The sequence below is a fragment of the Nyctibius grandis genome, chromosome 4, assembly GCF_013368605.1.
Source record: "Nyctibius grandis isolate bNycGra1 chromosome 4, bNycGra1.pri, whole genome shotgun sequence".
NCBI lineage: Eukaryota > Metazoa > Chordata > Aves > Nyctibiiformes > Nyctibiidae > Nyctibius > Nyctibius grandis.
This window is the reverse complement of record NC_090661.1, coordinates 18465116-18480341: the sequence shown is the minus strand read 5'-3', so window position 1 is coordinate 18480341 and position 15226 is coordinate 18465116. Positions and strand designations below refer to the sequence as shown.

General features: G+C 43.6%; 1 protein-coding gene across 1 annotated transcript in view; it reads left to right on the top strand.

The window, feature by feature from the left end:
* BRSK2 (BR serine/threonine kinase 2) overlaps nt 1-15226 on the top strand; it is a 324717-nt gene that overhangs the window by 202420 nt on the left and 107071 nt on the right. Inside the window, exon 3 of the mRNA XM_068398802.1 lies at nt 14403-14488. Coding sequence (XP_068254903.1) covers nt 14403-14488 — 86 coding nt within the window. The remainder of the gene's footprint in view (nt 1-14402; nt 14489-15226) is intronic.

The window sequence follows — 15226 nt, the reverse complement described above, 5'->3', positions numbered from 1 at the left end:
CTCCCAGGGGAAAGAAGCCTGCTGCAAACTGGGTGGTTAAGTGAATCCTCAGGTCTAAAAGACATCATCGGCAGAGTGATCCCACTGAAGGGCTAAGGGGAGGTGCTGGCTCCCATCCAGAGGCTTGGAGAATATGCACATGTACTGTGGAAAAGGATGATGAAGAGCCATTACAGTTCAGATCGAGGAAAGGACACATCTACGCACTACACATTTCCTTTCCCTATACAAGGAACATTGTCTTATTTGAAAATATTCAGACCACTTTTAAGGGAGGGCTGTTTGCTTTGTTTTTTTCCTCTTTTGCTTATTTCCTGTTTCAAATGTAAAGAACTGCTTCATATGTCCTTAATGAGAGTGTATCAGAGCTGTACACTTGTATATATTTTCCCTAAGTGAAGCTTCTGCTCATTTGTTTGAATATAGAACTGACAAACTCAGGCCTTCAGTAGGTAGGCAGCAACCGCCTCACCTGTGGGCTTTAAGTGACTGATCATTTGCAGATCATGAGCAAGATAAGGGATCAGAGACACACAACAGTGCTTCAGGGATCTTGGTATGCCTGGAGAGTGCTAAATTATACCCTGTGGAGACATCTCAGGTTTCTCTAACAGGTCACTGTTCCCACAGAAGGAAGAGGGATGACAGTGCCTAGCTCCTTGGGTAAATAAAGACATGTCCAAAGGAATCTCATCAAAAAAGTAGCTCTGCAAAATGTGTGTTTAATAGGTCAGAAGTAAGGACTATCTGCACTTCCTGGTTGGCCACCAAAAACATTCACATTGGCCACCAAGAGCTTTCAAACTAAATGTGTTACTCTCCTATAGGTTTGCTAGAAGTTACAAGGTGATTTTTTCCTCACCTTCTTTCATGCTTTGCTGTCTTTCTATTGCTTGCAGGTAGACCCTAGACTATATGGTAGTGGTGCAAACTAAAACAGGCACTTTAAACACTTTGTTGAAATTTAAGTAAAACATTTTCTACAAGTTCATGTCCCCAGCCACCGTGAAGGGAACATGGAAAAGGTCTGGAAAATTGCAAGTAAAATCACTTCTGCCTCAGAAAAAAAGTAATGTGAAGCAGAAAAAGTTAATGTTTTAGAAATATTAGCAAGCATAAGAATGCAAAACCAGAAGAGGAATAGTCAGAGAAAGGCTCTCATGGTCCCTAGGATTTCACAGAATGTGGTTGTTCTTGAGTGGCTTCTGTGGTGGCATAAGGAATCCACTCTAAAATAAAGAACAGGCTCCCAGTTTGGACATGTAACATTACCCCACTCTAAATACAGGAACATGTGGGCAGCAGAATGATACCAAAGGACATGACAAAACTCTAGATAACCCTGAAGTCATCCACTTGGGATGGAAGAAGACTGTTACCAAGGGACAGAAAATTGCCTCAGTTCTGTTTAACAATTACATAGATCTCTGCAGAGAAGAGGGCTGGCCTCCTAAAATCACCATGATGCTTTATCAGCTGCTGTCCCAGCCTTTCTCACTGAACGGCACCCACCAATAATTTTAGGACTCTCAGAAATAAAGGGGACTTGTCAATGTTACTGTGTTCCTCTGGCAAACAGAATGTGAGATGGGCTTGGAGCAAACTTCCACAGAGCTTTCCTGAGTACCCTTCAAGGATGCTTTGCAGAAGTCTTCAGTTCACCTTGGCTCTTTGAACCTGGCAAAGCATGTCCAGCACAGAGCAACTAAAAGAAAGTGCTGCCCTACTGTCCCATGGTGGCTAGTAACAAAGCACAGAAGGCAAATCCTTTACCTGGAGCGCACATTTCCTACTCAGAGGAGGGACTGTGAGTAGGAATTATTTCTGGTTTGGTGCAGGAATGAGCTTAAGGGTAGGAGGCAGTACAAAAATGGAACTTCTGACCCACACACAAATCCGTATTATACAGCAGTAGGATGCACTCTAATCCCTGCCATCATACATATGTTAATGTAATTATCAACTACCCCTAAATATCTTGAGGTTGTACATGCAAACTCACTGAGTTCTGTACGGTGCAAGGAGAGCATCTCTGCGGTACTTTCCTCCCAAACACATTTGCATGAGTCAGAATTCAACACGTGAGCCTCGCAGCACTGTTTCCTCCTATCTGAGGTTACTGCTGGGTTTCCTCAGCATGGCATCCGCCTCAGCAAGATTTTGGTGGGGTTTTTTGTCTGCCCTGTGTTTGCGTGGGAGGCAGTATAAGCTTTTCACAGAGGGAAAGGCTTTCTCCATTGGAAAAAGGGAGCTAATTATGTCTCCTATAAAGAGATGTAATTGGTTTTCTTTTTTGTAGAGAGAGGATGACATGAACAGCATCCCTTGCCTTTTCATTCCAAAACTCTGTTGTGACCATACTGCTGAGTCTTGGAAAACTCCCTGATTCACAGGTTGTTTTTCGCATGTTCCAAACATCTGGGAACAAGGTTCAGCTGACTGATGAATGTGATCTCTGACAGAAAATGCTAAAAGCTGGGGAGGGAGGGGGATAGATCTAGCCCAGCTGTCCATTTCAAATATTGCTGGTTTCAAATTTAGCCTGCCATCTTCTTAGCAAATTGTTTGTGAGCACTTTGAAATCTGCACGTGTAAGTGTTATCATAAGTACTTTGCAAGTGCAAGGGATTTTGAATTAGGTTGTGAAAGGAGGATGCCTGTATACGTGCCAAAGCATACCAAGGTGTACAGGTGTAAGATGGTATGATCTAAGTGAACCCCAGTTTTCAAATTTTCATCTGTTTTTGGAATGTTTGCTCTGCCACTTTCAGGAATAGCATGTCCAGCCAAGTCCATTCTTTTCAGAGAATAAAGCTAATTTGCTTATCGTTAGAACTTTCCTGTTGCTTCCTCTATGTAATTTTTGAGTCATTAGCACTTGCTTTAGCGATGCGTTGTCACCTGATATAACAAAGTGTTGCATCCTGTCTTTGCTCTTCATCAGAAGCCAAATAGCTTTGAACTCTGTATTAGATGTGTTGCGTGGGACAGATACAAAGGAATGGGAAGAGACTCAAGTAAGCAATGGCACTTAAAGATGTCTATTCTGAAGATGCACGACGCACACCACCACCTTCAGAAATAACAAAAATACAACCTTCCTCAAATTTAAAATGCCTTCATTTCTTTGCTCTTCCTGGTCTCCATGCGATAATGCTGTGTTGGTGGGTGCATCTGCACTGCGGTATACCACTAGTCATGAAAGTATAGGTTGCTTCAGAGTGACACAGGTAATTCAAGGAAGAAGTTTTCTGTTCTGCAGAAGTGGTTGTCACTATGTGGAAAAGATGATCTGTTTTAGTACAGGGAATGCTTTTGGCTATGGTTTAGTATGGCGAAGCTGAAGAATTCACCATTAGGACTCAGAAAGGCTCAGAAATACATCAGGATCTGGGAAGTAATGTTCGAGACGTAGATTCATAAATAGCCAGGGAGACCTGATATTACAAGACCTGTCTCTAGGAACTTAGAACTAAGAGATGGAATTTGCCGTTCATTGCTGACTGACTCAATCTCATTTGGTAGTGAACTTAGAGATGAAGAGATAGGCCAATGCTGAGTACTTCTGAAAGTCTGACCAGACTGAATAATGTATTGGAAAATATAATGAAGATGCGGAAAGCAATTGTATTCAGCTCCAAAGAATATGCTGGACCCTTCTTTAAGGATGTGGCCAGAGATATCTGAGCCCTCCTTTCTCAAGGAGGTTTGAACAGTGTGGAGAAGGAATGGCTTGGCTTATCCTCATCGCCTGTTCTGAGATGCTTGAGAGCCTATCTTTACAATGTTGTTTGTAAGCCTCCCTTGCCAAGAGGTTTCTTGATCCTGATATTGATGTTGATAGGCTGCAAGATGTCATCAGCACTTCCAGCAATAAGGGACTGGTGTGTGATGGGAAGGATACGAGAAGAGCAGAGATAAAATAACTGAGAAACAAAATGTTCCTTCATTGCTGTCTTTGATCTCTTAACTCCCAGCTGTGAGAGATCCTGGATGCTGATGGCAGCAATCAACTAATTTTCCGCTGCTTCTGTTGCTTGTACAAAACAGAGGAAGATGTTGTCTTCACTGAGGGCAGTACAAGCCTTGCGGTAATGTCTTCTGTTGCAGGCTGAACCTGAGGAGAGACAGGGAGTGAGCACAGGCAGCCTCAAGACTGAGGCAAAATACACAGTTTTATTTCTTCTTCTCCTCTCTCTTTCTGCCTCTTGCTTTGTACTACAGTTCCTGCCTTATTAGCCATCCTTTTGCAGACTAAAACCCAATGGAAAGCTCCCAGCCAGTGTTGATATCTTTGCTGCATCCTTGATGCCGAAGGAATAAGTGGCAGGCACCACGAACAAAGCTGTTGCGTCAGGGCTAGCATCATCTTGAAAGCTTGTGTCATTTCTCAACACTGATGTACAGTAGTTGAAGGGAGCGGACAGGTTTACAATAGCCATTTAACTGTCCACCAGTAGTTTACTCCTGACCTGGGACAGAGGCTGAGTCCATAAAGCTAATTTTGCTGTGTGAGTCACCAAATTGCTGAGAGTAACAGGCTTTGAGCCCATCTGCTGTTGGCTAGATCCAAACAGGTAGCCCAGAGATGAAGGTATTGAGAGGTCACTGCTAATTTCCCATGCTGTTCAGTCCTGTCTTGCAAGATGTGAAAAGACATGCTTGTGGTTGAGGTGGGTCTGCATTAAAAAGTTGTAATTCCACCAACAGATGAGTGGGCAGGGGTGTTTGGAACTGAAGTGCTGATTCATGTCATTATAGAGATACACCAGTTATGGTAAAAATGGGAGGAGTGGCCAATACACCAGAAGGCTGTGCTGCCATTCAGCAAGACCTGGACAGGCTAGAGAGCTGGGCAGAGAGGAACCTAATGAAGTTCAACAAAGGCAAGTGTAAGGTCCTGCACCTAGGGAGAAATAATCCCATGCACCAGTACAGGTTGGGGGCTGACCTGCTGGAAAGCAGCTCTGTGGAGAAGAACCTGGGAGTCCTGGTGGACAGCAAGTTCACCATAATCCAGCAATGTGCCCTTGTGGCCAAGAAGGCCAGTAGTATCCTGGGGTGCATTAGGAAAAGTGTGGCCAGCAGGTCGAGGGAGGTTATCCTTCTCCTCTACATTGCCCTAGTGAGGCCACACCTGGAGTACTGTGTCCAGTTCTGGGCTCCCCAGGCCAAGAAAGATAAGGAACTACTGGAGAGAGTCCAGCAGAGGGCTACAGAGATGATCAGACGACTGGAGCATCTCTCTTATGAGGAAAGGCTGAGGGAGCTCGGTCTGTTTAGTCTGGAGAAGAGAAGACTGAGGGGGGATCTTATCAATACTCACAAATGCCTTAGGGGCGGGTGTCAAGAGGACAGGGCCAAACTCTTCTCAGTGATGCCCAGTGACAGGACAAGGGGCAACAGGCACAAACTGAAACATGGGAAGTTCCATCTCAATATGAGAAAAAACTTCTTTACTTTGACGGTGAGCACTGGATCAGGCTGCCCAGGGTGGCTGTGGAGTCTCCTTCTTTGCAGATATTCAAAATCCCCTGTACGCAACCCTGTGCAACATGCTCTAGGGGAACCTGCTTTGGCAGGGGGTTGGGCTAGATGATCTCCAGAGGTCCCTTCCAATCCCTAACATTCTGTGATTCTGTAATGTCCTTATAGAGAGACACTGAACAAGTGGGTTCCTCAGACGTAGTCTGTGCTCATAGCGCTTATTTTATGGACAAAGCAGACTAATTTCAACATCATGAATAAAAGTAAGTAGTTCTTGGGATTAGTGTCCCTAAGATGAGATGGACACAGAAGTCCTAATGTAGAGCTGATGAACGTCAGGTGGGAGCTGCTGTTCATGCTGCAGTGCAATAGAAACTGTTGACAACCTGCTGTGGTAGAAGAGCTGAGCTGAAGGGTTGCTCGGCCTCTCTGAGTATGCAGCCACTGGCTCACAGATTGGCAGAAATTGTTGATTCCTCTGTCTGCAGCTGCCAGGCCTCCCCTCAGGGCTCCGTCTTAAGTGCAAACATGAACTTTGTGAGTCTGTGTTGCCCTTGGCCTTTTCACAGTTCCTGGATGAGGTCCATGCTGCTGTTTGTCTGGGACCGTGTCCCTCTGAAAGGTGCAGTTGTGCTTCAACAGCATATTTGGAAAATTGAAACAAAGGAGAGAGGTGTGGGTTGCTTCAGTTTCTGCTTCCATCACTGCCAGCTGTGAGGTTCTATTAGGATGGAGAATCCCTTCTAGATATCAACTGTTTGTATCTTGCTGAGTTTATTAACTCAGCTGGAATGAGTTCCTAATATACAAGTACATACAAGTATCCATCTAAAGAGTCAAGGGGCACCCAAAAGTGAAGGAAAGGAGAATATGGTAGAAATCGTATTATCTGTTCTCCATTCTTTCAAATGATTGGTGTCATTGGCTTGTTGTGGAGCAGGGCAAGGCAGGAATGAAGTCTGGCATTCTGCCTCCAATCTCCACAAAGCTCCAGCTGTTCTGCCCTCTCCTGGAGCATTTGTTACCTGCCTTACTTCTTAGGGAACTAGAGATGGCCATTAGGGAAAGATGTAGAGAAGGAAACAGCAGCAATCATATTGATTGCTTCTGGAAGAGTATTAGGGAGAAAGTGTAGAGGACATTTGTGTAAGACAATGCCAAAGAGCAAAACAAGGCCAATGTGACTAAAGGAGAAAAGGAGGAAGAGGGGGAAAGAGACTGGCCGAGACACATAGGAAATGGTGGAGAGTTTGTCCTTTGAAGTGTTTCCAAAATGGTGCTTTTAAATTTCTCTTCCTGCTGATGGTGGACTCCCTTAAGGATCCAGCCCGTGGTACTGTCAGCATCTCTTCACTGTCTCAGTCCCTTTCCTGGATGCTCTTGGGAACCCCTCTGCCTTATCATATCCTCAGCCAACGCTCTCAGAAGCTCTACACTACATTTTTGGCAGAAAGTTATGCTGTGCTGTGCTATACCACCTCCTTTGTGCTTACCCATATTTCCTCAATGGGATTCAGCATCTCCTGCATCCTCCACCCACTCTTTGGCTTCGACATTCCAATGTTGTGTTTGGTCCTGCCCATATTAAATCTATGATGTCTCAAATAATACAAGGAGCTCTGCACTTGTATTATTTGGAGTTGAACTCTCTGTACCCCTCAATTTTGCAGCTTGTTTCTCCTCTGAGTGTAATGATGTTTTTCCATAGCTGAGCATAGCAACCCACAAGGCATTAAATGTTCTTGAATATACCTTCTACTTTCAGTAGAAATAACTTCTACTGAGGGAAAGTGAGTAATAAATTGCGCTCCTTTCCTGCACTCCTGCACAGGGCCTGTTGGCTTCCTGCTCTTGCATTCTTTAACGTATACATCCCTGAAATGAGCCAGCCATAAGTTTGTTGGTCCTTCAGAGGGAAAAGCTGCAGGTGAGTACTGCCTACAGCATTGCTTGTGGGTGTTAGACTTAAATTTCTAAGTTTTGGGTGAGCACTGCAGGTCTGGCATGGCAGGGAGGGCTGCTCACACGAGAGGGACTGAGTAGACACTGGGATTCACGCAGGCTTGGCTGTGGCTGCTCATTGGAGGTGGCAGGTTTCTCATAAAAACCTGGCTGGCTGCACGTGAGATAGTTTTTCTCCCTGAGCAAAAAGAAAAACAGCTGTGCAAACATTCTGCTTCGGGTCAAAGAAAGCCCAGAGTGCATTAAAAACCAGGATAAGGAGGGAAAAAGAAAGGCAAGTAAAAGATCAGGTTATTTCTCCTGCAGGGTGGCTGTTGGTTTGTGTCCTGTGTCCTGCACGACTTGGTAATGGCAGCCAGGATATGGCACTCACCAAAGGTGACAGGAGGCACAGGGAGGCTACTTGCCTTTCGGTGTAAGGGGCCAATTCTGCTGACTGCTGGCAGAGACTTGCATGTCAGTCACTCGGTAGCTGTGTACCACCGGGCAGCAGATAATCTCAAGTGCTGAATAAATAAATCCACTCCTTGTCAGCTCCCATCAGTGTCTCTTGCATGAAGCCCTGATGCTTCTTAAAGAAGCATACGCTGCAGATAAGTCTAAGTGCCATATTTACTCAGTAGCCTATGCCAGAGTGCTGAGGAACACTGCAGGTGTTAACTACAGAGTTAAACTGTGACGTTCCTGGGTAGGATTTTCCATGGTTAGATAATCTGTAGGATCCAAACCCTGTCACTTCAAGACCTTGGAATCAATATGCCAGGCCAGGAGTCTTCGCCTGTTGTGGAGATGCATTGGCATCAGCACAAAGGATTTCCAAGAAAATTCTCACAGTATCTGTTCGGCTGACTTCATGCCCTCAGACTTCATGCCAAATTTGGAAATTCAGTGGAGCTTTAGAGTTGCAGTTTTGAAGGGACTATGGAGAAATACTTGTTTCAATAAAGACAAGTAGAAACTGACATTCTGTTATAATAGTAGTTTGTGGAAAATAAATTTCCCTACTGAAGCTTCATGGTATAAAAGTTTGCACATGCAAATTTTAACATCAAATATGCATCTCACTTGCTTCTCACACATACCTATTTTCATTTTCATTTATGGGGAAATAGCTTTGAGAAGCACGCATGGAAACAAAAATTGTGGTGGAATGAGCCCATAATAGAGCTTTCAATAAAATGAAGAACTGCTCAGCTTTCCAGTAATTCTGTCTGTTTGTTGTAAGTATTTTGTACAGCATTGTCTAGTTGCCTGATCCTGTGGAGATCTAAGTCTGGTTTCCGCCCTCATTTATCCACTTTTTATGGAATCTTCTTGTAATTACTAGTACTTAGCAGAAAACCTGAATTCATGTTAAAGCATTTAATTAGTCAAAATTGTGTAATAGAGGATTTCTTCCAGATACCACTTAATGATCATTAGAAGGTCTAATTCAAAGCCCACTTAAGTCAATTCATGTCTTTTGTTTACTTCAATGCATTTTGAATCTGGCTCAGTATATTCAGAAATGTGAAGCTAATGGCTACAATAGCAGCAGGAAATACTCTCCGTAGATGGACAACTTCTGTGGTTGTCTGCTTTCATAATGGCCTGCAGAAGAAGTCTTGGATAAATGTAGTGAAAGGCCTCTTTAAGTGAAAAATCAACTAAATTCAGAGCTGCAGAGGAAGATACTTTAATCATTTAAAACCTGATTTTTTTTCCAATTCTACTCTATTTATGCTCACATCGAAATTAAGGATGCAACTGATATAATGTGGTATTGCTTAGATTTGGTAATGGCTTGAGGTTGTTTGGAAGAATGGTATCCGCACAGCAGTGATGACCCTACAGGGCATACTGGGCCTACAGTTACTTGTCGCATAAAGCCATTTCTGCTTTAATGCTGTTCTCTGCTGATTTTAAGAGTGGCCTATTTATTCTGTGATTACGGGAAAGAATGAACAGGTGACCTTTGGTGAAGACCATAGCCAGTCATTTTTCACCATTTTTAACTTTCAGTCCCATGTAACATGGAAGCAAAAGTACCAAATTAATAAAATTCCAGGGTCTGTTCCTGCAGTATTTCTGTTACAGCAGGAACACAGACTTTCCAGAGAACTTGAGATTAGTTTCTTCCTTTCTGATACCTTTGGTTTTGCCACTTCAGCTCAGTGAAGTATCACAGTGATTCACTTTCTGCTTTCTGTGCTCTCATCATGGAAATGCAAGTTACTGCACAACAGGCCAGACACTGGAGAAAGTAGGTACTTCGGTACAAGGTTTCCAGACTGAATTCTAGCCTGAGGAGTTAGATAGGCATCCAGATCTCTGCATCCTTTGAAGTTCATCCTGAGTCTAAATTATTCTGAACTCAGAGAAAGTTCATGTCCAGGTTTCTAGTAACTGAGGGACAGCCATGAGTTCTGAAAATTATTTCATTTATTACTTCAAAGCAAAGCAGAGTCAACATTAGATGGCTTGATTTTCACTTTAAAACCTACAACACACCCCCTCACACACACCCTGTTTTGCTGTGAGTAGGAAAAACAGCACAACCCATTTGCAGCCTGCAGGGCTTTGTTGCCCCTCTCCACTTCTGCAGCTCCAGACTTCCTTCTCAAACCAGCGTTTTGAGCAATGTAGGAGTCCCTGGTGTCAATGGAGAAAGAGATTTGTGGTGTGCTGCTGGTGAAATTGAAAGCATCCAAGGAGAAACGTCAACTGCTGTCCCCCAGCTTTTTGAGTGTAGATGTTCTTGGAGAAACACTGCTGTTAATGACCATTACATAGTGCTTGCACAGATTTGGCAGATAAAATACATCCTGGTAATACGAGACAACTGTACACTTCATTTTTCACGTTCTCACAGCACCACATGAGTGATGGGTGACCCAATTGTTATTGACCAAATGAATACAAGAGAAAAGGATACTTCCTTCGTCACTGAGACAAACCATCGGGCTCCCTCGACCGAGTGCCCTCCTTGCCTTTTAGGTGAATTAGTACCCTGTGTGTCTGTAAGTTGGAAGGTGAAAGAGCAGAGCACTTGTCGCCAGTGAAAACTGTGCCAACGAGATGGGCTTAAACCAGAGAGATGCGATTTCCTCTGAGGGAGAAGGAGGGTGAAGTAGAGATGGAGGAGAGGGAACTGGAGTTTTGCATTATTGCTCTAAGAGTGGCGTTGCCCTCGTGTTGCACTTTGTCATTGGCAGAATCGCTGGAGCATCCTATCAAATCAGCCTCCTGCATAGATTTTTAAAACCTCTAATTGGCACCTGCAAGGTTACAAGTTAGCAATGTGTTTCCATTTGCCCTGCAGAGCCTTTCACAACTCATTCCCCCAGCTCCAAGCGTCTGGAGTGCTGCACAGTCAGTAAGGTGCCATGGTATGAGGCAAACCAGGCTGTAGTTGGGACCTTGTGATGTGACCTGGCGTTTGTGACAGGGAAAGCTTCACTTTTTTCTCTTTCTCTTTTAACTATTATGCAAATATTTCTCCATGTTTCCTGTTTATCCCAGACTCTGAGCCTCCCTAGACAGGCTATTCTGAGCTTGGCCTGCTTTCTGATAATTGCATGTGCATTAAACCAAACACCCCTGCAGGGTTTCTCCATTCCCCTGTCCTTGCCAGCTCTGAGCTGGACAGCACTCCATGGCTTGCAAGCACAGGGATGCGCAAAAAAAAGGCATGCCAAGGGCTGGCAAAGCTCTGGGGAAGAAGGCAAAGCTGCGTGCTGTTTCAGGCCTCTTTTATTTTGCCAGTGAGTTCAGATACCTCTCGTTTGCTAATGACATGGTGGCTGCTAGATCTTCCTGAGCCATGTGTCAGTAAAATCACTATTGAGATCTACAGTCTGTGTCCAACCCGTATCAATTACTGGCTTCTCTGTGGGGATATAAAAAATGAATAGGATCTGGGAGAGTCACCCATCAGTAATGACTGCAGTAGTAGTTTTGAGAAGGTGATCCGTTGCATGTTTTTGTGAACTGTTATTTTTCTTTGGAAGGGAAAAGAGGCAGGATGCTGCTGTAAGACTTTTGAGGATGATCTTTATCAGATTGCTGTTTAGACAGCTGGGAATCTCTAGTTCTTGAGGTAGTACAGCCATTAGTGTCTTGCCTCTCTACACAGGGCCAAGGCCTGGACTATGAGAAGTAACAGTAATGACACTTTTCTTTCATAAAGCCCCTTTTCACTGAAGGATAATACAAAGTCTTACTGAGATGAGTAGATTAGTTTTGTCCTTGGTTTACAGCTAGAAGAGGTAGCAGACTGTGGAAAGCTGATTGCTGCCTGTGCTGGAGTGGTGCAACACACCACTGAGCTGAATACATGGTAGTGAAATGCTGCCAGGCACATCAAGCCAGATGCTTTCCGCATATCTGGAGTTGAAATCAAGACCTCCGAAACTATTTCCTCTCAGGATTTTGTTCCCAGGAAGGTAAAAATATGCACAGAACCTTCCACACACACACTTAAAATGATGAAAGTAAAGTAACTCAGGTTATTTCTTTTTAATTGGTTCCCAGTGTAAATCTGTAGGTGGTAAGTAGGTATTTGCTTTCTGGTCTGATTTTCTCTTATTGAACATAGATCATGCAGTGCCATAACTGAATCCCCTTCTCCAAGCAGTAGTCATAAATCACTGCCTCTTCTCATGCTTTAGGACAGTAACCAAGCAGGACCCTGACTGGATGCTGCCATCCATCACGCACTCGGTCTGAACATATGTTGCCACCCCACCCACCAATAAGTTTTTCAGAAGTGGATCTCCAATGCAATTAGGCAGCCTTCTGCAGGGAATTTCATCTTTCACGGGCACGATATCACCCAGGACGGAGAAGAGAGTTACATGATCCCTACCATAGCTAGTGCAATGGTCACATTCCCCATTAAATACCTGGTCTCCTCCATCCAAAGGGAACTTTGTTGGAGTTCCAGTTTCTGAGCAGCTGTGGCACATGGTGCTGATGGTGAACATGAGTACTATTGGAAGAGTGTTATGGGAGTGGGTGCTTCTTCTGTTTTGTTTTTCCTCATTCTTGAAGCAAATCCAACTTTATCAATTACAGGGCTGAACAAGCCCACTGCAAGTATCAGTGCATAACTTGTAAGAGAAAAGAGTAACAGGTCATTTTGAAAAGGAGAAAAAATGGAATAGACTAGCTGTCCCCCTGTTTTTTTTGTGGAATAGCTGTACAGTTGAAATCTACCCAACTTTCATTTCCTATTTGTATAGGTGGCTTTCATTGAAGTGCTGGTCATGAGTAAGTTACACCTACAGAGCTGTCACCGTCAAGTACTGTGTATCACTGAATTCATAGCAGTTCTGGCAGTGCTGAACTGCGTACATACACGTTTACACACATTCTCCACTTCTCTGAAAGAGCTATTTCCGGAGATCCCAAGTGTGGAAGTGGATCTCTCAGATGACTTTTGACTCTGCAGAGAGGAATAAGTGTCTTTGAAAGACTAAGATTGACACATGTACAAACACCCTTTCCTCCATACTGATATGTGAGGAAGGCCAAGGGTGATGTGGTGCGAGAGTTGCTTTTGCTGTTTTTTTGTGGTGGTGTAGAGGAAGAGAGATCTGGGGTGATAACCAACATGCTGGGAAATCCTCCTCCTCTGCACAGTGCTGGAAAACTACCACTTTCTAATTTCCTGCTGAGTATCTTACTGGCATTCAGGGAAAGTTGTGTTCAGGCTTAGCAGAGAACGATATCTCAGGAAATTAAAGGACATCAAGAACTAAAGGTATACTGGGGCAAGTTCCTAATTATTGTCTGATCCCTGCAGGGGAGATGTTAACGGATGGTTTTGTAGTTTGTTCATGTTTTGTTCGTTAGCATAGCAGCTCCAGGACAATCAGTTGTTTGAAGGACTGGAAAAAGCCCTACCTAGTTGTCCTTGTTTGCTTCCTTAGGTGTTTTTCCTGCCTTTGTGGATTCCTGGAAATTTGTCATGCCCACCTGTGCAATGCTTAGACTGCGTCTTGTTGCAGAGTTTATTTCAGTTATCTACAGTCTCCACAGCACTACATTAACTCCCTTCAAGTTAGCCTAGGTCAAATCAGAGCAGTTACAGTGTGGCCTCAAGCAGCACAGAACAATTTTGCTAGCAGCTGAGGATTGCACTGACTCTCTCTCTATTGAATACCCTTAGTAAATTCAAGTTAAAAGCACCACGGCAGTCATGATAGGAATTTTGGGTGAGAACAGGGCTTGCACTAATTACAGGGACTTAGTCGCAACTTGTTAACTCTGTGTTGAAGACATGCTCTTAGAAGTAGCCATGCCCGGACAGATTGGGAATTGAGAGAAAACAGAGTCTTGCACTTAAGGCTTTGAACACTGCGTCTCCAGTAATGGGGTTTAATTTCTTGTTGGGCCTTGTACTTCTTATGTCACTTCTTATATTTCTTTCCCTTTCTGTGCCTCAGTTCTGCAGCTATAAAATCACATTGCTGTCTGTCTTCCACTCGTCGCCTCCCCTGCATACACTGCAAGTTCTTCAGGATGGGGATTTTCTAATATGACTTGAGTATGCAATATGTAGTGCAGCGTGGCCACACCTGTGCCTGTGGGAGGTCAGAAGAGCCCTAAGCGACATCTTAGAATTTCTGTGCTTTGAGAATATGTCATTGGCTTTGGATTGTGAGGCAGGAACAGCCTTGAATGCTCATGTAACTCCTACAGCTAATTCCCTTTGGTAGATTTGGGACTTTTCTTCCAACCCTGAAATTTTGCTGCTTTTCTGCCCTGCAGGTCAGGGAGTGCTGAGGCTGAATTAATTGAATTTTTCTTAAATTATATGAGTGGTAAATATGATACATTGTTATAAGTTGCCGTATCCTCTGCATATAAAGAGTGGAAAATGGATAAATGGGAAGAAAATGTGTGACGATATATAATGTATTCTAAGACAAAGCTTCTAATCTTCTCTGTTTCTTTTTTTTTTCTTCCAGGTGGAGCGGGAAATAGCCATCCTGAAGTTGATAGAACATCCCCATGTTTTAAAGCTGCATGATGTTTACGAAAATAAAAAATATTTGTAGGTATTACTGGCTTTTGCCAGAGAAAGGGGAAGGGAAGGAGGAAGGAAGGGAGGGAGAGGAGGGTGCTGGAACTTGGTAGCGTTTCTGAACGAATGGAGCAGGGTGTGTTTTCACCCTCAGCTGGTGTCCGTGTGATATCTGGTACTAGGATGAGGAAGGAACACTCCTTATTTCCTTGGCTTTTCTCATTTTCTTCTCTGTACTTTACTTGTATGCTGTTTCTTTTCCTACTTGAAATGGAGGAGAGAGGACAAACCAACATTTTCTATCAAGCAGCAAGAGGGGAGGAACGTTTGTACCTATAAGGCCTGGAACCATTTTGAATCAAAACTGTAACAGACTGTTAACAGTGGATAATTCGGATAACCCCCCTTGCCTAATAGTTTTCATTAAAAACCTTGACTCTCACTAACAATATTTTAAATTTGCCCTATCAATAACAATTTTTTGTTTTAAGGGCTGCTGAAATCTCCTGCTGGTTCTGCAGTAACAGTTAAGTAGCAAAGACTTTTTTTTTTGTTTTCCTCAGATCATTGCCAGTGCCAGACAGGGATGTTGTCCACAGACAGAGTCATTTTAGCTTGACAGGGCACTAGATATGTTGAATCTGTTGTCAAACAGGCCACATTAATCTTGACACAACAGGAAAAAAAATCAATGTTCTCCAAATGGAAAAGGGCAACCCAGTAGGGAACTCAGTGTTATCAGCTTTTTAACAGGTTATTGCAAGTAGA